We start from the raw sequence: 23,735 nt of genomic DNA, 5'->3' as shown, positions 1-23,735 counted from the left end.
CAAGTTGGGCCTGATGTTCCCTGAGGCCCAGCCCATGTGACTCCTTTCTGGGCTGCCTTGCCTGGCTCCAGCCCACCCTCTCTACGCTGTCCCATCAGGCCTCTAGCGGGGGCCACTGTAGGCTGTCACCTTCCGGAGCTGGCCCTGCTGCCACTCGTTGGAGCATGTTACAGCCAAGTGACAGTGGCATCCTGCTGTACTGCTCTCAGGGCCTGGGATGACCCAGGAGCACCCCAGGGAGGGCGAAGCCATGCCTTGCTTCGCTTCTTGGGAATCATGAATCCTTGCAGAGGCCCAACGTGACTATTGAGGGCCACACAGTTCCTGGTTTTGAACTCCTGAGGGATGTCCCCGCCTCAGTTGTGCAAGAAGCACACGGAAGCCAATGCTTCATCTATCTCATGTCTCTGGTCATTCTCATTCACAGCTCCTCTCCTCACGTCAAAATTTCTGGAAAATACTCCACACCCACCTGAGTGTTCCACAGGCCTCCAGCTCATCTGGCTTCCCTACTTGACCCATTGGGACACTGAGCACCCTGCCTGCAGAGCCATCCTCTGCACTGGCCTGGCGGCCTTGGAGGTCACACGGCCAGCCCCACCTCCAGGGCTAAAGCCCCTCTTGCAGCTGCCTGGAGGCTTCCCCAGCCTGACCAGCAGCCCTGGAAACGGGGAGCAGACTGGAGACTCACCCAGAAAACAGAGCCGACCAAAGGATCGCTGGGAACTACCCAAGCCACATCACCCTGCTCCCTGGGACGCACACTTCCAAGTCCCTCTGGCCCCGCCCCCATGGCTCTAAGCTCCTGCCCCGTGTCATTGGTCAGCTGAGCTGATGTCCGCCACGCGGGGGCTTCAGGGCCTGTGCCCCCTTCTCCGGCTTTGCTGCTTGCTTTCCCCAGGGGCCCGGAAACTACTGCAGGGCATGTGACGGGTCAGAGGAAGTGGTGACTGGTACAGTCATGCTGCCCCTGGTGACGGGCTCCCGAGAGTGTCACAAAGGGAACCGAACAGGACAGTCAACAGCACCGCGGGGGTGACCCTCCCAATAGGAGAGCAGCACCTACTTTTACAGTGTGTGACATTGGTAGAGCCGTCAAAGTCGGTGCTTGTGTTGCCTGGGCAGGTGAGGCAGTGGTTCTGGCTGAACTCGGGCTGGTACGTGCCCACGGGGCAGCGGATGCAGCGGTGGGTGTTGGTGTTGTAGTAGTGGCCGGGGGAGCAGTGCACTGTGGATTGGTGGGGAAAGGGCCGGTGAGATGGGAGACGGCCAGCGTGGGAAGTCGAGGGAGCAAGTTGCTCTGTCCCCGTGGTGTGTGGTCAGGAGCCTGGTGGGAGCTGCAGGGCCTGCGGCCAGAGAGGCCACGTGCATTGGTCAGAGACAATTTAGAGAGGTCTGTGTGTCTGGGGCGCCGTGAGGCCATGCAGCAGGCCCCGTGGGATCGAGTGTGAGCTGCCTGGCCTTTGCCAGCCACACAGATGGGCGCCCATGGACAGGGAGGGAGGTGGGGTCCCTGAGGAGATCCAGACCCTTGGGGAGGGGTCACGAGTCAGAGGGCTGGCAGTGCAAAAGGGGAGCTCCAGGCCAGAGCTACTGCCAGGCCCTTCTTGTCCTCAGGGCTCTCCTTAGGAGCTGGGCTGCTCCTTGGCACTGCTGGAACTCGGCAATTGGTAACTGCTGTGCTTGTGCTGGTATGTGGAGCGGTGCCAGCTACCCAGGGCACCACCCAGTGTCCATGTAAAGGAGATCAGGGGTGTCCAGGAAAGCATACCTGCACAGTTCACGTTTCCCCTGGGTGGGCCGTTCTTACCTTTGGTCTCACAGTCCTGGAAGGACACGGTGCCCTCCTGCTTGGTAAGCAGCCCTCCTCCGCAGGGGAAGCAACTTGTGCGCCCGGGTTCTGGCTGGTATGTGCCCACGGGGCAGGCCTGGCAGGGCTTGAAGCCGTCAGTGGAGAAAAATCCTGGGGGGCACTGGCCTGCAGGTCAGAGGGCATGGTTCAGGCTGCAAGGTAGGGGGCGGGCTCGCAGTTGTCTGGCCATGCCCCTGGAAAAGGTGCTGGGTGGGGTGGGGAGAGCATGGCAGTCTTGGGGGTTCCTGTGAGATACTGGCCCAGTCTGGTTGGGCACTGATCCCCTCCCCCACCCTCATATGTGTGGGCTCAGGCATTCCAAATGGGCTGTCCCTGGGGAACACCCCCATTCCTTGGTGGAACTGGTCCATTAAGCTCCAGGGCACCATTGGGCAAACAGCATGGGGGTCACAGGAAAGGCAACTCCAGAATGTTCTGGAATTTCCACAGAAAGCCCAGATGCATAGAGAGCCCCAGCTCTGAGGGCTGGTGGTTGCAGGGCCCTCTGCACTGATCTTGGGATTCTCAGCTTTCAACCCCGGGTCTCTGAAGCCACCTCTGCCCTGGGGGGCAGGGGCAGGTGGTGCCTGCACGCCCACAAGGCCCTCTGTCCGGGGGAGGCTGCAGGTCCCTGCTCCTCTCATCCATTGCTCTGGGCATCGTACCCCAAAGGTTGTGCCTCCTCCCAAGGCTTCTCCAGGGTGAACGCCGCTCGGCTCCAGGGAGACTCTAAGCCCGTGTCACAGAAGGTGTTCAGTGCAAGCATAGTTGGAAATGCTTTTTGCAGATCAAGTTATGCTTGGAAAATGACACAACAGCAAAACCGGGCTTTTCCCACCACCCAGAGGCCAGCTGCAATGACCCGTGCAGAGTGAAGCTGCTGCTCCAGTGGGTGGAAGGCTGCTTAGCCCAGTGTCTTCAGGGTGGCATGCATGCCGTGGGCTGATCTGCAGATGGGACAGGGCATGCACTGTCCAGTCCTCACCCTATGTCCCACAGACACCAAAATGTGCGCTGCATGTGGGTGGGCACACCCAAGATGGGGTGCTCCTGAGCTGGGCCACCACACAGACAACACTTGGCAAGGGCTTTGGAAGTGGTGACGAGCTTTGCAAGTCGCTACCAGACATGTGGGCCTTTGTGGCGGGAGCCTGGCAGGCAGGTGAAGCCCCTGCCCTGGGCCCCTTTCCAACCCTGGCCTCTTCTCCCAGGGAGCTCATACTTGCCTCCACATTCAGATACGTTGCGGGCACCGGCCAGACCCAGCCCGTCACTGCTGGGGCACGGGGTGCAGCTGAGCTGGCCCTCCAGATTCTGGTAGGTCCCTGCTGCACATGGCACACACTGGCTGGACTCACCGCTGAAGTAGCTGCCAGGCCTGCAGGCCACTGCAGAGGGAAAGCGGACAGTGATGGCACGCGGGGGTCGGGGGTGGCAGTCAGCTCCTCAGTGCCTGCCCCAGGCTCCTGCAGGGCCCTCTCTGCACTCAATTCAGACAGTGTAGTCTAGGGCCCTGTGGAAGGAGGGGTGCCCCTAGCCACGGGCAGGAGGATGGAAGCCGCTGGGATGATGCAGAGATGTGGCACACACCCGCCAGGCGGTCAGTGCAGGGGCAGGTGCCCGTGTGGGTGCACAGCGGCGCTCTCCAGTTCTGTCTAACCAGGGGGCCCACGAGCTGTGACACTCTGGCAGCAATGATCCAGGCTTCCACACTTCATCTCCTTCCAACGCAGCTAGGAGGCTTTGGAAATATGGCTGAGTCCTGGGTCCCGGGTCCCGGGCAGGGTCCAGGTCCAAGGGGTGACAGTGATGCCCAATGCCAGGGTTCCTCTCCTTGACAGACCTGGGGAATCCCCCTATTCCCTTGTGAGTTGTCCTCTCCAGATGCCCACACAAACATGGCCACGTGTACAGGGAAGGACAGGGACAGTTAGCCAGGTGGATGTTTGGCTGCCACGAGCGGGGACTTACCGCATTTGCCATCCTGCAGCACCTGGCCCGTGGCACAGGTCCCCTGTGCCTCGGGGGCCTTGGCCAGCCGCTGGGCCACCTCATACTCAGTGTCTGAGACCTGCACATAGAACTGGTGCCGGCTGATGGCCTTCCGTAAGACCTTGATGGCAGCCTGCAGGCTCTGCTCTGCGCGCTTCCGTGCGCATTCTGCGTCGCAGGTGTCTGTGGGGCCGGCACGTAGAAGCTTGTGATCCCATGACCCTGCCAGGCTTGCCCTTGGGGCAGTCACACAATAACCCAGACCGAGGGCGGGAGACGTAGGACCCGCCGGAGGCTGCACAGCACACTGAAGCACCAGCCAGGCCTCTGCCCTGTGACCAGCCCCCCGGCCATGGCACAACCCTCTGGGTGGGGGCTGCTTTTGCCACTCAAGCAGACACTGTCCCCACAAGACGATCCTGACCTCAGGCCTTGAATGCAAGGTCCCTACGTGACTGGCCATCCCCCATCCCCAGGACTCCGACACTCCGTGTGAACGCTACCTTCTGGCCACTCTGCCTGACTTCCTGCTTGCTGGCCGTGAGTCCCTGGCCTCTGAGCCTTGGCCTATTCTATTCCCTCTCCTGCCATGTATCTCCGCTTTGGTCTGTTCCTGGACTGCAAGCTCTCATCTGGACCAGGTCTTTCTCATGAAGGCTACTGGAGCCACCCCTCTGGGGAGGAATCGCAGCTCCGGGCCCTGCTGATTCTCTGATCCCCATCACACGGTCCCCATGCTCTTCTCCCAGACTGAGTGGCCGCCAGGTCTTCAGGGCAGGGGCCATGGTCTGAGGGCCGGGGCCAGGCTCACATTGCACCCCTTGTTGACAGGGTCCCTGGGGAACCCGGGAGAGTGTGTCCTGGGCTCACAGGCTCTGGGGGCAGGGCAGGGTCCACACAGCCACCCTCCTAGGCCCCGAGGGGAGGCAGGGACTGTGGGTCTCTGTTGTGCCCTGCCCATGTCCCTCTGGGCAACTCGGGGCCACCTTCTCCTTCCTGGCTGCAGGTGTCCATCCCGCTTGCCTGGCTGGCCTCTGCACCCTGCAGCGCCCAGTGTTGCCCGACTGCAGCCTGCCTAGCCACACTGCGCCCACGCACCCGAGGCCTCGTCCAGCTTCGCCTCCACCTCGAATTCGGCCGTGATGTGGGACACCTCCTTGGAGGGGGACTTGCGGCCCCGGCGCCTCTTCTTGGTGGAGTCGCACTTGAGGGTCACAGACGTCACATGGCAGTTGTCTGGACAAGGAAGGGAGCATTGGGGTGAAGGTGGTCAGCGGACAGGGCTCCACGGCTTGGGGCACCGATGGGCAAGCTGGCCTGGCGCCCAAAGGGCTGGCGACTCTCCCGTTCCTTGCCCTACTCATCAAGGACAAACACCTCTGTGGGGAGCGGCCGGCCCCACACGGACGAGGGGCTTCAAGATGGCGGCTGGCCGAGTGCCAGGAGGCGGGACTTGTTCCCGCCAGGAGGCAGGCAGGAAGTCACAAGGATAGGCTAATTCTCCCTCGCTGCGATTGCTGGCCTATCAGATAGCGCCCCGTGGACCACGTGCATAAGTGATTGGTGGAAGAACTATATTTAAGCAGCCCGTTTTTCAGCAATAAAGCTGTTTTTGGTTCGTGACGTTCTGGTGGCTCTTACGTGGGGAATGGGGGAATACAGAAACGGGAAGAATTGGGAAGAAGGGTGGTGGAAGACGGGAGGAAGGGTGGTGAAGAAGCGGGCAGGAAAGCTTAGACAGACGGGGACAGGAGCAGCAGAGAAAGGTTTTAAACGCAGCTGCTTTTGCCAGTTTTTGCCCGGCCCTCCAAGAATATTCCTCGTCATTTTAGTGTCGCTGCAGGGTGGTGACACACCTCCCTGCCCCAGCCCTGGGCCATGAGGATGGGAGGGGGCAGGGTGAGGCAGCTGAGCCTTGAAGGCTGTGTCAGGTTGGGGTGGCAAGTTCCACGGCTCCCCTCTGCCACCCTCCCGCTGGGCAGAGGCTTAAGGCGAGCCGTGCAGTGGGCCAGGAAAAAAGCCCTCGCTTGGGTGGGGGATGAGGACAGTAGCCCTTGGCCACCCGGGGGGGCCAGGGTTTCCACTCAGAAGCTGGCTTCCCAGGAGACCGCTTCCACTGTGACTCAGAGGACAGGGGTAGGGCGACCCCTCTCACCCAGCAACAGCTGCTGTGACGTTGCCCTGGTGGGGTCCTGGCTGCGAGGCTTCAGGTGGCACTTGGCATCTCTGATCTTGAAGCGGGCCTTCTGCTTGATGGGAGTGCCAGGGGCGTCTGTGGGAAGCCAAAGCGTCCACGGCTGGTGGCTTCTCCAGTGGGCAAGGAGACGGTGGGGGACAGGGCTGCCCTGCCCCTGTGTAGACAATCTGCCCTGTCTCATTTCCCCCTCTCCCTGCTAAGCTTGTAAAAGGTGACTGTGTGTGTGGTGGGGTCACACCCTGGGCTGGGACCATGCAGCCAAAGGTCTTCTGTGAACAGGCAGAGGGCTGGCTCCTGTCTGCCCACAGCAGGGGCTTCTAGGAAAGCAGGGGCAACGGGAGAGGGCGTGAGGCAGGGGAGGGGCCGGAGATGTCACAGCTCAGGCTGCTGAGTCCCTGAAGTGCTGGTGGCAGCTATGGGACTCACAAGCTCTAAGCAGACACCTAGCACATTCAGTACACCCGGTGTGCACAGTGACCCGTTCTGGTGGACGCAGCCACTGAGGCCACTCCCTGCCCTGTCCCAAGCTGGTGCTGGCCAGCCCCATGGGGCTGGGCCCTAAGTGTGGGCAGTGGCTACATCTAGGCACTTTAGGGGAGCAGCTCTGACTCCAGAAGCTGCTGAAACCCAGCAGGCATAGGAAAGGGACTTTGCTCCCATCACGTCTGGCCCTGGAGGACTCATAGCCACCCTGGAGTCGTGACCGTGCAGCTGGAAGGGCCCCCTCTAGCACCCCCGCCCAGAGCCGGGACCCAGCCTGCAGCCTATGGGTGTTTGCCTAGTACCCCCGCTGACTCCTGTGGCACGGTGACCTAACGGGCAGCACGGCGGAGGACGCAGGGCCCACCTGAGCAGCCTGGCCCGGGGCCGGGGCTGGTGCCGTTGCGTCTCGGTGGGGCCTTGCCCTGTAGGCCTGGACTGCCGCAGCCTAGCAGGTAGCTGTTTTCCGAGTCTGGGGAGGACAGAGAAGTGGAGTGTGCACTCTGCCCACCTCCCCTCCCGAGACACACCCCCACCGCTGCTGATTCTTGGGGCCTCAGTCTGTGTCTGAGCCAACAGCGTGCATGGAGAAGGACTGGAACCTACCGGAGCCCGTCATCCTGGTGGGAACTGGGGCTGGACCCCAGCCAGGGAGGAGGGGTTCCTAGGGTTACCTGGCAAGAAGAGGCTGTGGGCTGGGCAGGAGAGAAGGCAGCGTTCCACGCCTCCTGCTTTGCTGCACGACAGCTGGGCCTGTGTGCTCTGGGCCCGGGAGAGGCACTTGCCCATCTCTAGGGGAGAAGGAAGAGAAGGGCCTGAGAGGAGCCAGGGTGCTTGTCCCCCGAGGCTGGCAGGGCTCTGAAGTGCGGGCTGCCCTCTGTGTTGTGTCCAGATCAACTTGGTGGGAAGTGACCCAGGGAAGGCAGCGTCAGGGTGTGTCAGCCTGTTGGGGGCTGGCTTTAGTCGCTTCCCAAAGTAGTCCTAGCTCTCTGTGAGGGTTTGCCCCAAGAGCAGGTGTGGCGCCCACCTGGGAGAGGCATGACTGCCAGCGATGGACTCCTGGGTGGGGGCGTGGGCACCCCCACCTGCTGCAGGTGTCCCAGACACAGCTCTTGCTGCACAGCCTCCTGGGAAAGGCTGGCAGCTCCGTGGCACCCATCAGGGCTGACTGACAGGTGGCTTGTGGGTCAGCCGGCTCCTGGGACACCTGTGGCAGCCTCCCTCAGCTGCCCAGTGATGGGCTGTGCACGACCCTCCAGCGGTCTGAGCTGGCCTTCTGCTGTCCAGAATCATACAGGATTTTACAGAGTCATGGACCCAGCAGGTGACTCGGAGACAGAGATAGGAGCAGGAAGGAGGGGCTTGTGGTGAATGAGTTCTGCTTCTGCATCAGGCATCAGCGTGCCTGGTTCGAGTCTCAGGTCCACTTCTGCTCAGCTTCCAGTCGTGGGCACCCTGGGAGGCAGCCGGCGATGGCCCCTGTTGCCCTTGTGGGTGACCTCGGTGGAGCTCCTAGCTCTGGCTTGCTCCAGATCTGGCTACTGCAGACACTTGGGGGGAGTGAACCAGTGGATGGAAGCTGTTTCTCTGTCACTGTGCTTTTCAGATAAATAAACAACAAAATTGGGATCGAATCGTGTTAACTGCTGGATGACCCAGGGCTTAGGCTTCCACAGACAACTCCTTGTGGAGCCCCGGGGACAGCAGTGTGGCCTGGACAAGCCCCGTGGCTGCTCCTACAGCCCTGAGTGGGGACAACACAGCGGTGCCTGCAAACAGCTAACACCATAACCAGCACAGCCCTGACGCTCAGCCAGGGTGGCTGCTGCAGGGGCATGCCTCGGAGAGCCCGTTCCACGGTGCCCAACAGCCTTGGCCAGCCTGGGAACCAGTGCAACCCAGTCACTTGCTTCTCAGGCAGGAATGAACCACACACAGCCAGCCCGATGACACCAGGCCCCGCCCTGCACCGCACACAGCCCTCCAGAACAGCAGCTGGTGCAGCGACTACCTCAGCAGCACTGTGCTCCTCACGCTCCTCACAGGACCCTGTGGCCTGCGCTTCGAAGGGAGGGACTCCCTTGTTCAGTCACACAGTACTGACGACTGTCTGTCAGGCTCCATACTGCGTGCTGGGGACACAGCAGGGACCTGTGTGACAGTGCCAAGGGGATGTGTCCCAGGGAGGGGGGCAGACAGGCACACTGACACGAAACTGCTGGCTCCAAGGGCCAGGGAGCCAGAGAGTCAGGAGGGGCGTGGGGATGAGGTGTGGGGTGGGGAAGCAGTCAGGGGAATAGGAGGGCTTGGGGAGAGCTGCCAGGCCGGGAGGCCACAGCCTTGGTCCATTCAGAGAACGCGGCTGTGCTTCTGAGGGACCCGTGGAGTCACTGGAGATTCAGGCTGGCTGCCAGGAGGGCAGGCAAGAGACTGCAGTGCCCAGCATGGGGCCCACACATGATGGGGGGACTGGTGGGCTCTGCTGCTGCCAGGGGCTTTGGGTCTTATCCAGCTTGGAGGTACCTACAATGCCTGGGGCCCCTCAGCAGAGGCTGGGACCCCACTGTGATTTCCCTGAGGGTGAAGTTTGCAAGGACACGAGTTACCCCTCCGCATAGCTGCTGCTTCCTCAGCAGGCCAGGACGGGGTGCTGTGCAAGGCCTTTATACCCCCTTCCTGCCCCCAGCTTCCGGCTCGAGATACCACAGAGGCAGCAGGCCCTGTGGCCCTGGCTGCACGCTGACACCTGGGTCCCCTCATCCGCATGTCGGGGGCTCCAGCAGACAGAGCGGAGGAGCCCCCCTCTCCCACTCACCCAGGCAATCCTTCCTGTTCCAGTGGAGCCGCTTCCCTGGTGGGCAGACACACTCGTAGCTGCCCTTGGTGTTGACACAGCCCTCATCGCAGCCCCCGTTGTCCATGCTGCACTCGTCAACATCTGGAAGCACGGTGGGAGGGGGAGAGTGAGGGCAGGTGGGAGCGTGCCTTCGTGGCGCTGGAGGGCCGGGGCTGCCCGGGATGGATAGTCAGGAAGCTCCTGACTCCAGCAGGCAGTGCAGGTCTCTGCCATGCCCACTCCCGCATGCACACACACGGGCACGAGGCTCCTCATAGACACAGCTCACGTCCCTCCCCCAGGATCGTGGGGCCTCAGCTCATGGGGAGACTGCAGGAACCCCCATTCTTGTCCTGTGGGAGAGGATGTGGCAGGACTGGGACCTCTCGCTGGACAAGCCCCCAGGCTGCCCGCAGACCGGCGGAGGTGGTGCCCGGGGTCTGACACGCCACAGCCCACTCCTGCTGCCACCCCCAGCAGCAGGCAGGCCCGAGAGTATGGCTGCCCTGTCCCCACTGTCCCCCAAGGCCCTCAGCTCAGCTCATCAGTAATGCTGCATCGGCCCCTGCACGGGTAGCCTCCCACCCCAGATGCCTGGATGCCACTCTCCTTCCCACACGATAGCCAGAGCCCCAGGGGCTCCTCAGCACACCTGGAGTAACCTCTTGCGGTCCCTTGGGACTCAGGAAGCTCCACACCAGCCAGTGGGGTCGCCGCTTACACCCCCGGCAGGCCCTTCCCTCCACCCTAGGCTCCAGCATGCGCCGCCTCCAAGCATTCAGTGTGCTCTTGGCCCAGTGCTTTTGCAAAGGCAAAGCCCTCTGTATCGCTTCCCTAGTCTGGGCCTGAGCAGCCCCTGAGGAGTCCTGTTGCCTGTTTGACACCCTGCCCTGCCCTGCCCTAGCCACTGTCCGCCCCCTACCCTCCCTGGCCCTGCTGCACGAGCATACCCCATAAAGGAGTGTCTAGGACCCACTGCTTGCCCACACTTGCTGCCCCTCCTCCCGGGCCGACCCCTCTGCTGCCCGTCAGTGTCCAGCCTTGCCGAGGCCCCTCCCAGGCCCACCAGGTCAACGGCAGCACTGGGGTGTGGGGTGCCGTGTGGCCAGGCGCGTGCCTCGGGGGCGAGCTGCAGACCTCCGCAGTGGGCTGTTCCATAGAGCGCGTAGCCGCCGTGGCACAGGCACTGGAACCCGCCCGGAGAGTTGACGCACACGTGGTCGCAGGTCCTCTCGAAGGAGCACTCGTCAATGTCTGTGGAGGGGGAGGAGTCTCAGGGCTGGGCTTGGGTGCAGCCCCGCACCCTTGGCCCCGGATATGAGGCTTGCTGTGGAGCCAGCCTGCAGGGCCACAGGGCTGCCCAGCGCTGCCTCGTCTTCCAGGCATGTCTGGTGACCGTGGCTTCTGGCAGGTGGATATTCTGGATAGAACAGGCGGCCCTGTAATTAAGCCACACCTGTGGGGAGCCTGAGGCCTTAGGAGGCTGCAAAACTGGGACGCCGGAGCAGGCCTCTCGCAGAGGCTGCCCGCTGCAGCCCACCACCCCAACTGATTCAAAAACCAGGAGACTGGTACAAACAGGAAGGTGGTGACGAGAACATGCCCCCCACCAGGATGTGCTGACGGTCAGGTCTGTAGCCCATGACCGTCAGCTAGGGAGGGTGACAGTCTATAATACCTGACCTTCAACTCCCAGGCTGCCCGGGTCAGCAGGAAACAAGGGACCCAGAAGGTGTGGGGTGGGAAAGGAGGAAGTGAGCCACAGCTCCCAGAAGACAATTCTGCTCTGAGCATAAATTCTGAGGACATTGCCTTCTGTGAGATAACCAATGGGGCCAAGGCAGCCCTGGGCCCAACATGAGGCGCAGCAGCTCCGAGTCCACCCCCAGAATGGGGCCAAGGCAGCCCTGGGCCCAACATGAGGCACAGCAGCTCCGAGTCCACCCCTGGACGTGATAGTCCTGTGACATCACACACAGCACGCACGTTCTCCGAGAGGCCCCATGGAAGGCGCGGTGCCATGGGTGCTCAGGTGTAGGGGAATGTGGCCTAGGGGTGGCCTGGGAGATCATTAGGCATTTGCTGCACCTGGGCTACCCCTGGGCTGAAGGGAAAGTGCCAGCAGGAAGGGTGACCCAAGCAAAGCCTGGCAGGTGGCAGCATGGGGCTCCAGGGGACCGTGTGGAGCTTGGCAGTCAGGGGGCCCGGAGTACCAAGCAAAGGAAATGGAATTCTCAGGGACAGGAGCCATGGCCCAGCTCCTGGGTGAGCCTGCGAGTGAATGGACACAGGTCGAGCCGAGGGAGATGTGGCCTGGGCAAGGGTCCCCCTCAGCCCTCGGCAGAGCTGGACAAGGTCAGGCAAGACATCCAAGTGCAGAGTCCCAGGGCCTGGACAATATGTGCAATATGCTACGTCATCCACTAGATGGCAGCATCTCAGCCCACAGCCTGGAGGAGGCTCCAGGCCCACGAGGCAGGGCTCCGGTGGGACAGAGGCGGGAAGCCAGTGGACGGCCACCTGGACAACTTCTACAGCCAGTAGGCCAAGGCAGGCAGGGCGGACAGGGGCACACGCTGAGGACTGGGAACTGCACCCACATCCTGGGACCCAGCACGGCCGAGGGGCCAGCCTGGGAGGTGTCCAATGCTGAAAGGGTTAGAGGTGTGCATCCTGGAAGCGGCTCACCCTGGCACGTCCGCTCGTCGGTCAGCAGCTTGTAGCCCTTGCGGCAGCCGCACTCGAAGCTGCCCACGGTGTTCCTGCAGAAGTGGTCGCAGCCCCCGTTGTTAGCCAGGCATTCGTTGATGTCTGTGGGAGCGAGAGACAGGGCTGAGGCAGGAGACTGACCTGGGCCTCCTATTGGACGTGGGGGACACGGAGGTCCTGGAGACTCAGGCCACAGGAACTGGCTCTTGGGAACAGAGCTGGGAGGTGGGGGAGACGGGGGCTCAGGAGGCACCAGCTGCTGGGTGGGGCACGGGGCTGTCCCAGGCCCCAGCCATGGCCGTGTGCCAGCTCCGCCTGCCTGTCTGAAGCTCCTTCACTTAGCAGTCCAGCGGCAGCTAGCTGTGACGGTCAGCTGGCCACAACCCTCCTGATTCAATCCCAAGGGTGTAGTCCCTGAGCACACCCCAGGGTGGCAGGGAGCAGTCTCCCTCACAGCCTGGCCGGAGCACAGCTGTGACCCCCGTGGCTTGGCGTTCTGCGCGACCCCCAGGGAGCTCTCCTTGAGAGACCCAGCCCAGTCAGTCCCTCCTCCCACCATCAGTTCTTCTGGGGCCCCCAGGCTCCCACCAGCCACCCTTCCAGACACAAGCCTGTGTGGGGCAACAGTGAGAGGTGAGCTTTAGGCTGGTGGGCTCACCCCGATTTGGTGGAAGAAAAACAAGGCAAGGGAGGGGCGCGCCAGCAAGGAAAACAGACTGAGTTCTCCCCATTGGCTGTGGCCGGGGCTCAGCAGAGCGCTGGGGCAGGCAGGCTGCTGCTGTGCTGAGCACTGGAGGCCATCCTGAGGCTGGGCGCTGGGCCAGAGGCCCGGGACCCCGTGCTGAGGGTGGGGAGTGACCTCTGGACAGAGGGCCTAGAGCCCTGCAGGTCTGGCCTTTACGAAGTCCCTCAGCAAACCAAACCACGCAGGCTGGACAGGCACTTGCTGCATGACCGACTGTCTATGCTCCCTCGATGTTCCCCAGTGACAGAGTGACACTAGTGACTGTGTGGAGGCAGTGGGGGAGGGTGGATCAGAAGCTGGGGCTGGGGTCTCACATGGGCCTCCTGGGTCCCTGCTGAGTACTTCCTGTCCACATCCCAGGAAGCCCCCCGAACCCGTCAGTTCCCCAAAGCAGATAAGCTCCACATTGGAGAGGACCTTGGCCAGCTGTGTCTGCAGGGTGACCTCAGCTGGGGCGCCAGCTGGAGACTGCACCGTGCCCCTCCCCTCTGACCCCTAGGTCACAGGAAGAACAAAGTCTGGCCAGCAGCCTTGGGCAGAGGCCATGGTGGCTCAGCTGTGTGACTGTGGGCCAAGGCAGGGGCCTCTCTGGGCTGCAGCTGCGGGTGCTTTTGGGTTCCACTGCCTCTCACAGCCCAACTTCTAAGATGAAAGGGTTGTTGGTACGCCACCAGCCTGCTCAGCAGCGTCTCAGGCCTTCCAGAAGCTCTAGTCCTTGCCCCTTCCCCATCAGTCAGCCACGGGGCTGCCACGGCAACCAGACACATGGAGGGTGGTATGTTTGCTTGGGCCCAGGCTGGCCTAGCCAGTGGCCTGGGGGTCAGCCTCCAGCTCCAGGCCAGGATAGAGCGGGGGCTGGGCTCCTGGCCCTTTGGCTTCCCCCCGCTGGCCGCCAATGGGTGCGGCTCCTGACATTCCCTCCAACTCCCAGCACCAGGCTGCTGGCGACACCCTCCCCCGTAGATGGCCATGTCCTGCTGGAGAAAGGCCCAGCTCCTGAGGCGGGACCCCAGCTGCCTGGCCTGGCAGCCTGGACTTAGTCACCCCCTTGGCACTGGGAAGGACTGTCCTCTGGGGTGCTCCTCATCACAGCGCTGCCCTTGGCCGCAGAGCAGGACCTGTCTGGTGCCCTACGGTCCAGGGGGGCGATGGCCTAGGAGGGTTTCCCAGGTGAATGCAGTCATCAGGTGACCCCAGACCATGGCCAGAGCTGCAGAGAGGAAGCTCTGGGGGCACTTCCAATGCTACAGGTGTGAGTGGGTACAGGGGTACAAGGGCACGGGGTGAGCTGCAGCAAAGGCCAGTGGGTGTTGCTCTTCTCTGCTCACCCTGCTGAGCCTGGCAGGGAGGGTAAGGGGCTGGGCTGGCCTGGTGGAGGGTTCCTTTCATCTCCCGTGAACCCTGCCTGGCTTGGGGTCCCAAGGAGGGAGAGGAAGCAATGGGTGTGTGTGTGGGGGGTCTCCCAGTCGGTTTTGAGCAGTTTTCTCCGAGGGAAACTCGGGCTCCTTCCTCTGCAGGGGGCTGGGATCCTGGTGGGATCAGCCAGCAAGGGGCCTACCTCTGATATCCACAGAGGCCACAGCACTAAGTGGGACGCCTCGAGCCAGGACCCTTACCCGGTTGGGTTGGGTTGGGGTGTGCCTTCCAGGCTGCTCACGTCCTTGGGTGGAACACGTCGCCTTCCCACCTGCCCTCGTCATCCCACCTGCCCTGGGCCTTGAGCCCTGGGTTTTCCAAGCCATCTCCCCCCTACCGTCTGTCTGCTCGACAATGACTTCTTTGGTGGCCACAGAAACACAGAACCTTTGAAACCATCCCCTTTGATATCTCCGCTGGACCCCTGCCAAGTTCAGGGTGTACCCTCTGACAGTAGAGCCTGGATCCCAGGGCCTGGGAATCCCCTGATGGGCTCGCCCTGGCCATACTCCAGCTGGGAGTCAGGTGACCCTGAAGTAGCCTGGAGACCACCTGTTTCCGCAGCTATGGGCCAGCCCCTCAACCTTCACTTTTGACAGCCGCCACACTTGCCCCTGCACTGGCACGTGGAGCTAGGTAGCTGCAGCAGCCACCTCAATGCTGCTCTGGCTGTGGCCCAGAACAGTTTCCTGCCCCTCCTCTGCCTGGTGCCCATGGGAGCTGGCCAGCCCCTTGCCTGGCCCCAGCTGGAGATGCTGCCAGCCCCTGTCCTGGCCTGACTCATGCCTCTGCCCATGGCTGCAGCCCAGGGCAGGTCCAGCTGTCCATGCTGCCTGCTCTTTTCGTGACTCAAAAAGATCCAAAGCTCTCTTCTGCCCTGGGGACTTGGAGGGTCTATTATTCACTGCCCCCTCCCCTTGTACCTGCACACCTCAAGAGCTTAGAAAATCCACCTGCTAAGTGTCTGTCCAGTGGCAGTGAGACCCTCAGCAGGCCCAGGGTTCTGTGTCCAGCAGCTGGGTAGGGGCAGGCCTGGCCAAAGACCCTGTTATTTTAGTAACAGGTATGGGTGGCCAGGGCTAGGGGGGCTTGGGGCCCAGGAAGAGCTCCCCTTAGTGCCTTGTCATCCTGGGGATAGCACACGGTGTGTGTGTCCCCTGGGTGACCGATGGGTGTGGCAGGGGCAGCGGGAGGTGCCCCCTCAGCTGCCTTTGCTGGGCAGCATGCCTACCCAGTCTCTTTCCGGCCCAGACAGCTTGGCTCCCAGTGGTGAGCTCCTGGCTTTCAGCTCCTTGTTCCTGGCGCCCTGGCCTCCCCTCAGGAATTCAGCTCGGCCCTGTCCTGGCCCTGGATCAGGCGGGCACCTCGGAAGAAAGGAGGTGGCATGGCCAGTGCCACACTCTCCTGGCCCAGGGTACTGGGCAAGCAGTCAGCCTGCCATGACTTCACTGGGCTGAGGGCATGCCAGGCCCGCGTCTCCCTGGCTCTGCTGGGTGCCCTCGGCCCCAAGTGCCTGTGGTGAAGACTCAGACGCCACCTGCCCGTCTGCCTGGCAGGGAGGCATCCGGGCTATTAACCGGCTGGGCAGTAGCTACAGAAGGGCCTTATTTTCAAACAAACGGGCGGAAGAATGGGTATTTCTGTCAATAACTGCAGATCCTTCCCAGCGAGCTGGCGAGGAAGAAGTCCTGTGTGGGCTTGGAGAAGTCCATCTGGAACTACCTGAAGTCACCCAGAAGCTCCAGCCCCCTGTCCCCTTCCAGCCCTGTCCCCTTCCAGCCCTGTCCCCTTCCAGCCCCCTGTCCCCTTCCAGCCCCCTGTCCCCTTCCAGCCCCCTGTCCCCTTCCAGCCCCCTGTCCCCTTCCAGCCTTGTCCCTGGCGGCCCAGTGTGCTTCCTGAGGGGGGAGGGGAGAGGAGCCAGGGCCGGGGGGTGCAGCGCCGAGGGGCTGCGCCTTACACCTGTACTGCAGGGAGCTTTGGTGTTCGTGTCCCTGGGGCCTGGGCTTCTTGAGGGAATCCCCAACTTGACCCAGCCACCTCCTCACGGAGGGTCCCTGTCACTCTGTCTTCCATGTGGGAAGATGATAAACCTCGCCTTCCTCTCACTGTGCCAGCATCCTGGCCTGTCCTTCCCCTCACACACAGGTCCTTCTGTCGCTGCTTCTGAGGAGCCACACCCCCACACACCCCCAAGGGCCCCTGCAGCTCTCCAAGGGCAGCCTCAGCTGAGGAAATCAGCCCAGCTCCACCTGCCTTGGCGAGCCTGTGTCAGCCAAGGCCCCAGAAGTCCTGCCGAGCGGCTGACCCCAGTGGACAATCACACACTCAAATCCAGCCCCAGGGCTGCTGCTGGGGGCCTGGGGCTCCCTGGCCTCCCTCCAGCCACGTGCTGTCACCGCTCCTGCAGGGACCTGGCAGCCGGGGGCCTGGGGCTCCCTGGCCTCCCCTCAGCCACGTGCTGTCACCGCCCCTGCAGGGACCTGGCACTCCATGGCCTCCCCTCAGCCATGTGCTGTCACTGTCCCTGCAGGGACCTGGCAGCCAGTGGCCGGAGCCAGCTGAGCGTGCGCCCAGGGCTCCAGGGCTGAGCTGACCTTTGCATGTCTTCCCGTCTGGCTGAAGTGTGAATCCGACTGGGCAGCTACACCGCACGCCGGTGGCTGTGTCCTTGCATGTCCGGTCGCAGCCTCCGTTGTTAACTGCACACGTCTCTGGGGAGAGAAATACACGGAAGGGCTCGGTCTCCTGGTGCCGTGGCCATAGCCACCCCACCCCCTGGGTTCGGGCTGTTGGCTCCACGTCTGTGAGGCCGCCCAGGGCAAGGCCTGCAATATGGAGGCCTCTCCACTTGCCCCAGTCACTCCTGGGACAAGCATGCAACAGGGCCTGGCCGCTGCTCAGCGGCCCAGGGCCCGATTGCTACACCTCTGCCCTGCCCCAGGCCCGGGAAGCCTGGGTGGATGGGAGGTGCTCGGGCCTGCGTCCCATCCATCAGCTTGATGAGGCTTTCGGGCCAACATCTGTTCTCACTGAGCAGGAAGCCGAGGCAGCTGGTTTGTGTCCACTTGAAGCCTGTCTAGGGCTGTTCTCCACCCCCTTGGCAGAAATCAAAGGGGCTGGAGTGGCTGGAGGCCTAACCGGGGTCACTCCAGACACTGCGTGGTGAGAGTGACGCTCCCCAGGCCTGGAGAAGGGGCTGAGCGGTAAGGGGGGCGGTTGGCACAGAACACGTTTTGGGGGAGCCCCTCTTGCAGGCCTCAGAACATGGCCATCTGGGTGTCCTCCCAGCACCTGGCAGCCGTTTCTCCTGCAGATGCGGCGCCTAAGCACGTGCTGTTCTTTGCTGCCAGGAAGAGGAGGTCCCACGGGAACTAGGCCAGTGGCCCCGGCCTGCTGCGCCTGCTTCCCCGGGGGGCCGGTTCCCTTGGCCAGGGGCTGTGCTCTCTGGACCACTCTGGAGATGAACACATGGACAGAAAGCCTCGGTTGCCAGGAGTTCCCGCTGCTTGGGACTGTCCTTGAAACTTCACCTTGGCGAGTGCAGGGCAGAGGTAGGCTCAGCCTTCTGGGGGTGTGCCCAGTGCGCCCACAGAGCTGCTGTGGGTGGTGGCCTGCATGTACACTCCTGCTTGTGGCTTGGCTGGCAAAGGATGAGCTATGGGCACCTTGACCCTGACATCTGCTGGCCACTCAGGGTCTCCACAAACCCTAGGTCCAGTGGGGAGCTGTCTGGCGCCACCCTCCTCCCCGTGGTGCAGTGTGCTGGCGGTTCTCCCAAGCCCAGTTCACAGGCACCTGTACCAGGAACCTCCCTGGGGCCCCCCACACAGAGAGGAGACCGAGCCCCTCCCCGGGCTGGGACGTGCCTCTTGTCTCTCCGTGGGACAGCGACTGGAGCAAGGAAACTTATCCCAGCTATCAATCAGTGTCCCAGCCACTCCCAGCACCCGCACCTGGGGGGGGAGACAAACTTTCAGCTGAAGAGTCCCTGGCCCAGGGTCCTGGGACGCGCAGTCACTAGACAAACACTTGTCTCCCCGCCCTGCGCCTGCAACAGGCGGGGGAAATCTGGCCTCCCCACCCCGGAGCGGAAGATGAGTGGACCTTCCCCTCCCCCCAGTCTCCCACCAGGGCCTTTTCAGCCTTGCCTGTGGACTCTCAGAAAGCACACCTGTTCTCCAGGTGCAGCTCATTCAGTCAGGCCTGGGGGAGGGGATCCTTTGTGGGGGAAGCAGAGGGCATCAGACACGGGGCTGCATCTCTGGAAACGCAGCCAACCTAACGGGTCCCCACGAGCCTGCAGGTCCTGCCCTGCTTGGGAGGCCCAACGGGACTTGAATCCAACCTTCCAGAGCCAAGGGGGTCTCAGGGGCCTGCCTACTGGGCAGACGGGGCTGAGGCCGTCCTGGATGGCAACCCACAGCAGCACTGCCGATTCTTTGTTTCAGGCTTCGAACGCGGGGTGTCAGAGCTCCTGATCCCCAGGTAGAGGTGCTGAGTAGCCCACCTATCATGCGTGGCTGTGGTGTCAACCACACATTTTTGTGCCCCACCCTCATAGCTCATGACCCTCCACACCTCTGGCCAGGAGCTGGTACCTAGAGTCTTACAGGCTGACTACCCCATGGCAGGGTGAGGGCAGTGTCCACCAACAGCCCGTAACAGTCTGCTCATGGGGCTGACCACCAACAGGCAGCTCAGCTCCTGAGGACCCTGACTGAACCCTCACAGGGCCAAGGGCTTGCTCCTGCTACCCCCTTAGTGCAGCGCCATCGGCGTCAGCCCTTGCTCGGGCCGCTGTGGACCATGTGACGTCACAGCCTCCAGCCACCCTCCTGGCTCTGCGCAGCCTGAAGTACATGCTGGGCTGGCCTACGAGCGGCTGCAGCTTCCTGGGCACTGCTGGACAGGCCCTCTCACGAACAGCCTGGGGACCGCCTGGCCCCCATCCCTGGGCACCTTCTTGTCCCACTTGGACAGGCAGCTGTCGCTGCCTCGAACCCTCAGCCCTGTCCTCTCCCAGTGGGTGTCTCCTACACAGGTCACCCAGGCAGTCCTGGGGGAGGGAAGCGGTGGATTCCGGGCCTCCTCCGGGTCCACCCAGGGGCCAGGGAGCAGGTAGGCCGAAGGCATTCGAGGCTAAGTGTGATCCCCCGGGCCGGGCAGTGTGACTACAAAGGACAGGAGGACGAAGGCAGGCCTCCTGGGGTCTGCTCCCAAGGGTCCGAGGGGAGAGTGTGCTGCAGGAGCTGTGGGTCCTCTTGACTCTCCCACCCTGGACAGCCCCTAAAGCCACCCAGGCCTCCCAGCGGCCCTCTGGCAGCACAGTGATGTGCGTGGGCAGTGTTAACTACGGGTGGGGCATCCTCTGCACCATGCGTCTGGGTCAGAGGCAGCTCAGGAGGGGCCAGTATCTGAACCCAGATAGCCGGTGGCTGGGTGGGCATCCTCGGCTGACCACAGAGGGGCAGCAGAGCAGCCAGCCTGTGGCAGGGGAGCCCTGGCGACACTTTTGCGGGAGGCCAGGGGGAGCAAGGCCAGCCTGGGATAGCTGGGGCTCCAAAGCGGGAAGTTCCTGCACTGGGCTGGAACTTTTAGGGTGGCTGACATGCCTGCAGGATGCAGGGCCAAGGGATGGGGATGCCTGAGGCAGGCACTGCATGCTGGCTCTGCCCTCAGCCAGGGCCAGGCCACTGAAGGCCAGTCTTAGGGCTACACGGCCGGCTGTATGAGCCTGGCCACTCTTCAGTTTTCAAACATAGTGGCAGCGCTGTGTGGGGGCCATCCCAACTCAGCAAAGGCTGCTGAACTTCTCTCACTGCTGAGCCCTGGGGACAGGCTCTGGTTGGGTTGCAATGAGCCCGTTTCCGGGCATGGGGCCGGGAGAGGGGAGCTGGAACTGCCATGCCTTGTCTTCTATCCACATTATCATGGGAGCAAAGCAAAGCCCATCTCCACTGGCTGCCTCCAGCCTGCACCCCGCAGCTTGCCGTGAGCAGGCCTTCTGCTGTCTCACCCTGCTCCCCATATTCTGGGCCCTGCCTCAGCCTCGGACCCCTCAGACAGCACGGGTTATCTGCGCGGTGGGTCCCCCATTAACCACATACCCTCTGGAGCTACATCAGGGCTCCTCCTGCCCAGTGTCCCACACAGGGGTCACTAACCTGCAGGGACTGTGGAGACCATGGAAGAAAGGAATGAACTCCTCACTGGTGTAAGGGCAGCCCTTCCCCGGGGTAAGTGTCTGCCCGACATGCACCCGGCCCTGCAAGGTCCCGGTGGTCCCCTGGCCTTTCCTTGGGAATCCAGTGCCTGTCTGGCATGCACCCTGCCATGGTGGTCCCCCAGCCCTCCCCTGGGGGCCCAGTGCCTGCATGCCATGCACTGGGCCCTGTAAGGCCCTGGAGGTCCCCCAGTCCTACTGCCCCTAGAATTAGCCACGAAGGGGTCAGTGACTGACCCCTGACTCTCCTCCCTTGCTGACTGGTCCCCATTGCACTCCTTGGTGAGGCCTCTGACAGAGGTCCTGGTCCCCTGAGGGGGCCTCTTGGCACACCCTGCTAGTGCTGACCTGTAGGCCATGCCTAGCCCGGCCAGATACAGAGAGTGGCCTCCTGCTATCTCCCCACTCAGCAGGCAGGGTGGAGTGCAGGCCTGAGCCCAAGTGCCTGGTGTTCACCTCACTGCCCCTGCATTTTGCCTTGGCCCTGTGCCCACCCCTGACGATCACCTACCGCAGAGGTGCTGGGGACCATGTTGGTGAACAGATGAGGGGTGGGGACGGGGTTGGGCAGCTGGAGGCAGCGGGGCTGTGAAGGCCAGGACAGTGGTGTCCACAAGGACTGTCAAGGGGCCCGAGGGGGAGGAGGCCGAGGAGGCTCAGCCCCAGCACTGGCACTGCCCCTGCCCTTGGCTGAGGCCCGCTGGACCCCTTTGCTCATGGTGCTCAAGGGGCTACCAGGCCTGGTGGCAGCCTCGGCTGTGTCCTGGGCTCTGCTTTCACGGCACATGCCCAGGCAACTCTGCAGCCCATGAAGGCCCCCTGCAGACTCGACTGTGCAGGGATCAAAGGCCTTGCCCCTCCCCACACGGGGACTTCCATCTACCTGGAATCTGCCCTGCTCAAGGACATTTCTGGGGGGCTGTCTCCCAGGAGTGCCAGCCGGACTGGGAGAGTGGCATATACCCTCAGTGCTGTCAGCCAGGCGGGCAGTTCCTCCTGGGACCTGCTAAGCAGAAACCACATGTGCCTGAAAGATGGAGCCCTGTGGGTCTGCAGCCAGGGGCTGGGGAGCCTGCTGGCTGACTGGTGGACCAGGAAGCCAGGCAAGCTGACCACAGCAGCTGGGGGAGACTTGGGGCTCAGACTCTTCTGCCCAGAGCACCTCCTGAGTGAGGAAAGGAGGCAGGAGCGCACACCCCCACACTCCCTGAGCACAGCCACGTCAGGCCCTTCTCAGATCCTGCCACACTGACCAGGGCCTCTGACTTCCAGGGCCACCATCGAGCTCCACGTCTCTAGAGACCCTGCAAGTAAGCAGACAAGCCTGGACAGAACCAGGCTGGGGTACGGGGGGCAGGCAGGAGCCAGAGGTGGGGCCCAGGGAAAGAATGCCTGGCTACCTTTGGGTGCCTTGATGCTCAGGCCAGCCCCTGGTGGCCATGAGGTTCAAGATCCTGAGAAAGCAAGAAGGCTGGGACTAGGGGTTCCCCTGACTGGAACTGCACCCCCCTGGTCCCCTGGGTGTGAGCCTTGCCACGGGGCACCGTTAGGGAAGCCTGGGATTGCCATGGGTCTGCTCTGGTCCTCCCGGGGGATTTGGGGCTGGCAGGGCTCAGTCCTTGGCTGCTGCCAGACATGCGGTCTTCCCTCTCAGAGCCTTGGTTCTGCACCTGCAGCGTGGGGCGTGGGGACATCTGTTTCCCCAGGTGGGGGCACTCATGGGAGAACTAACCAGGAAGTACTTGGCAAATGAGGGCACAGCACTGTCACGGTGGGGCTTGGGTGGGAGGCACAAAGAGACAGCCTGAGGGTGTCAGGTGCATCCCACATAGACAACATGGTTTGGGGGGCCCAGCTGTGTGCTGGGAGATGGATGGGCCTGGGCCAAGCCGGCACAGAGGGTGGGGGCGGCCCCCCTTAGGGAGGCTGCTGCCAGCCTACACCTGACCACCTGCTATCCAATGTCTGTGTCCCAATCCATAGAACCAGGACCTGATGTTGGAGGGAGGCTTCCTTCTGGGTTAGAAGGACAGAGAGAAGCAGGAGGGAAGGATTGGGGCGCAGCCCTGCTGGCCCAGGAGCAGAAGGGTGAGGGGGAGCAACAGGTCCTCCCAGTAAGCCAGCTAAGGTGAACTACCCACAGAGGCCTGGGCAGGTAGCTGCTCGCCCCCTGGCTCGGCCTGCAGGCCACTGCCCACCCTACCCCAGGAACTTGCTGATGGCAGCCATGGGAAGCCTGAGTTTGCTTTTGAGAAAGGAGAGCCCGGAGCCGACAGGTCTGACTCGAGGCAGCCAGAGTAGAGCCTGCCGTGGGCGGGCCCCCAGTGGTCTGCACGCAGGGCTGGGCCTGAGGAAGTCAGCCAGAGAGTACACATTTGTCACTTCAATCTTTAAATCCCACACCTGCGTCCACGTGACAGGAGTCAATGATTCACTGTGCGTGGAGGCCTCTGGGAACACCGGTTGCTCTGTTCTTCAGCGACTAGGGTGACTGCTCCCCACAGCAACTGCTGGCTGCCATGCAGGAGCGTCCTCCCTCTCGGGGTGAAGATGGGGGGACAGAGCCCCTTTCCCTTACCACAGTGGCCTCCCCTGGGGGTTCCAGCTCTGTGGGGCTTCCCAGGGCCTGGTGTGGCTGGCAGTTCTGGGCTGCCAGTGCCTTCCTGCCAGGGAGCTGAGGGGTTTGTCCAAGGCTGGCAGTGTTTGTGCATCTGCCGGCTTCTACGTTTGGGAACCTGGAGCCAGGAAGTTAGGGCCTGGGTGAATAGAGCAGGCAGGTTCTGCACAAGGAACACAGAAGATCAAGCATGGCCTAAGTGCCTCAATTTATGATCTTGGCCCTGAGCTGTGTCAGCAAAACAGGCTGTTAATGCAGGGACTTAGACATGTGTGGGATTGCCAGACATTGCCAAAATTCTCTCTTCAAAAATTCGGAGCAGGGCCTGGCGCAATAGTGTAGAGGTTAAAGTTCTCGCCTTGAATGCGCCGGGATCCCATATGGGTGCCTGTTCTAATCCTGGCAGCCCCGCTTCCCATCCAGCTCCCTGTTTGTGGCCTGGGAAGGCATTCGAGGATGGCCCAAAGCCTTGGAGCCCTGCACCCACATGGGAGACCTGCAAGAGGCTCCTGGCTCCTGGAATGGCTCAGCTCCAACCGTTGTGGTCACTGGGGAGTGAATCATTGGACAGGAGACCTTCCTCTCTTTCTCTCCTCCTCTCTGTATATCTGCCTTTCCAATAAAAATAAATAAATCTTTTAAAAAATGAAGATTGAAAAAAAGATTTG

The 23,735-nt window shown here is 62.4% G+C and overlaps 1 protein-coding gene across 3 annotated transcripts in view; it reads right to left on the bottom strand.

Annotated features, from left to right (window-relative positions):
• The window catches only part of SCUBE1 (signal peptide, CUB domain and EGF like domain containing 1), an 86,049-nt gene that overhangs the window by 5,054 nt on the left and 57,260 nt on the right, over nucleotides 1-23,735 (bottom strand). For all 3 annotated transcript variants that reach the window (XM_004589440.2, XM_004589441.2, XM_004589442.2), the window contains 12 exons: nucleotides 16,822-16,938; nucleotides 12,046-12,168; nucleotides 10,495-10,611; nucleotides 9,337-9,459; nucleotides 7,196-7,312; nucleotides 6,889-6,993; nucleotides 6,000-6,116; nucleotides 4,943-5,080; nucleotides 3,824-4,027; nucleotides 3,079-3,240; nucleotides 1,811-1,978; nucleotides 1,067-1,228 (listed from right to left, as the gene is read on the bottom strand). In XM_004589440.2, the coding sequence (XP_004589497.2) occupies nucleotides 1,067-1,228; nucleotides 1,811-1,978; nucleotides 3,079-3,240; nucleotides 3,824-4,027; nucleotides 4,943-5,080; nucleotides 6,000-6,116; nucleotides 6,889-6,993; nucleotides 7,196-7,312; nucleotides 9,337-9,459; nucleotides 10,495-10,611; nucleotides 12,046-12,168; nucleotides 16,822-16,938 (1,653 nt within the window). The remainder of the gene's footprint in view (nucleotides 1-1,066; nucleotides 1,229-1,810; nucleotides 1,979-3,078; nucleotides 3,241-3,823; nucleotides 4,028-4,942; nucleotides 5,081-5,999; nucleotides 6,117-6,888; nucleotides 6,994-7,195; nucleotides 7,313-9,336; nucleotides 9,460-10,494; nucleotides 10,612-12,045; nucleotides 12,169-16,821; nucleotides 16,939-23,735) is intronic.

Source organism: Ochotona princeps, chromosome 15 (genome assembly GCF_030435755.1).
Source record: "Ochotona princeps isolate mOchPri1 chromosome 15, mOchPri1.hap1, whole genome shotgun sequence".
NCBI classification, from domain to species: domain Eukaryota; kingdom Metazoa; phylum Chordata; class Mammalia; order Lagomorpha; family Ochotonidae; genus Ochotona; species Ochotona princeps.
Note: the sequence above shows the minus strand (reverse complement) of the source record. Positions and strands in the feature narration are given on the sequence as shown.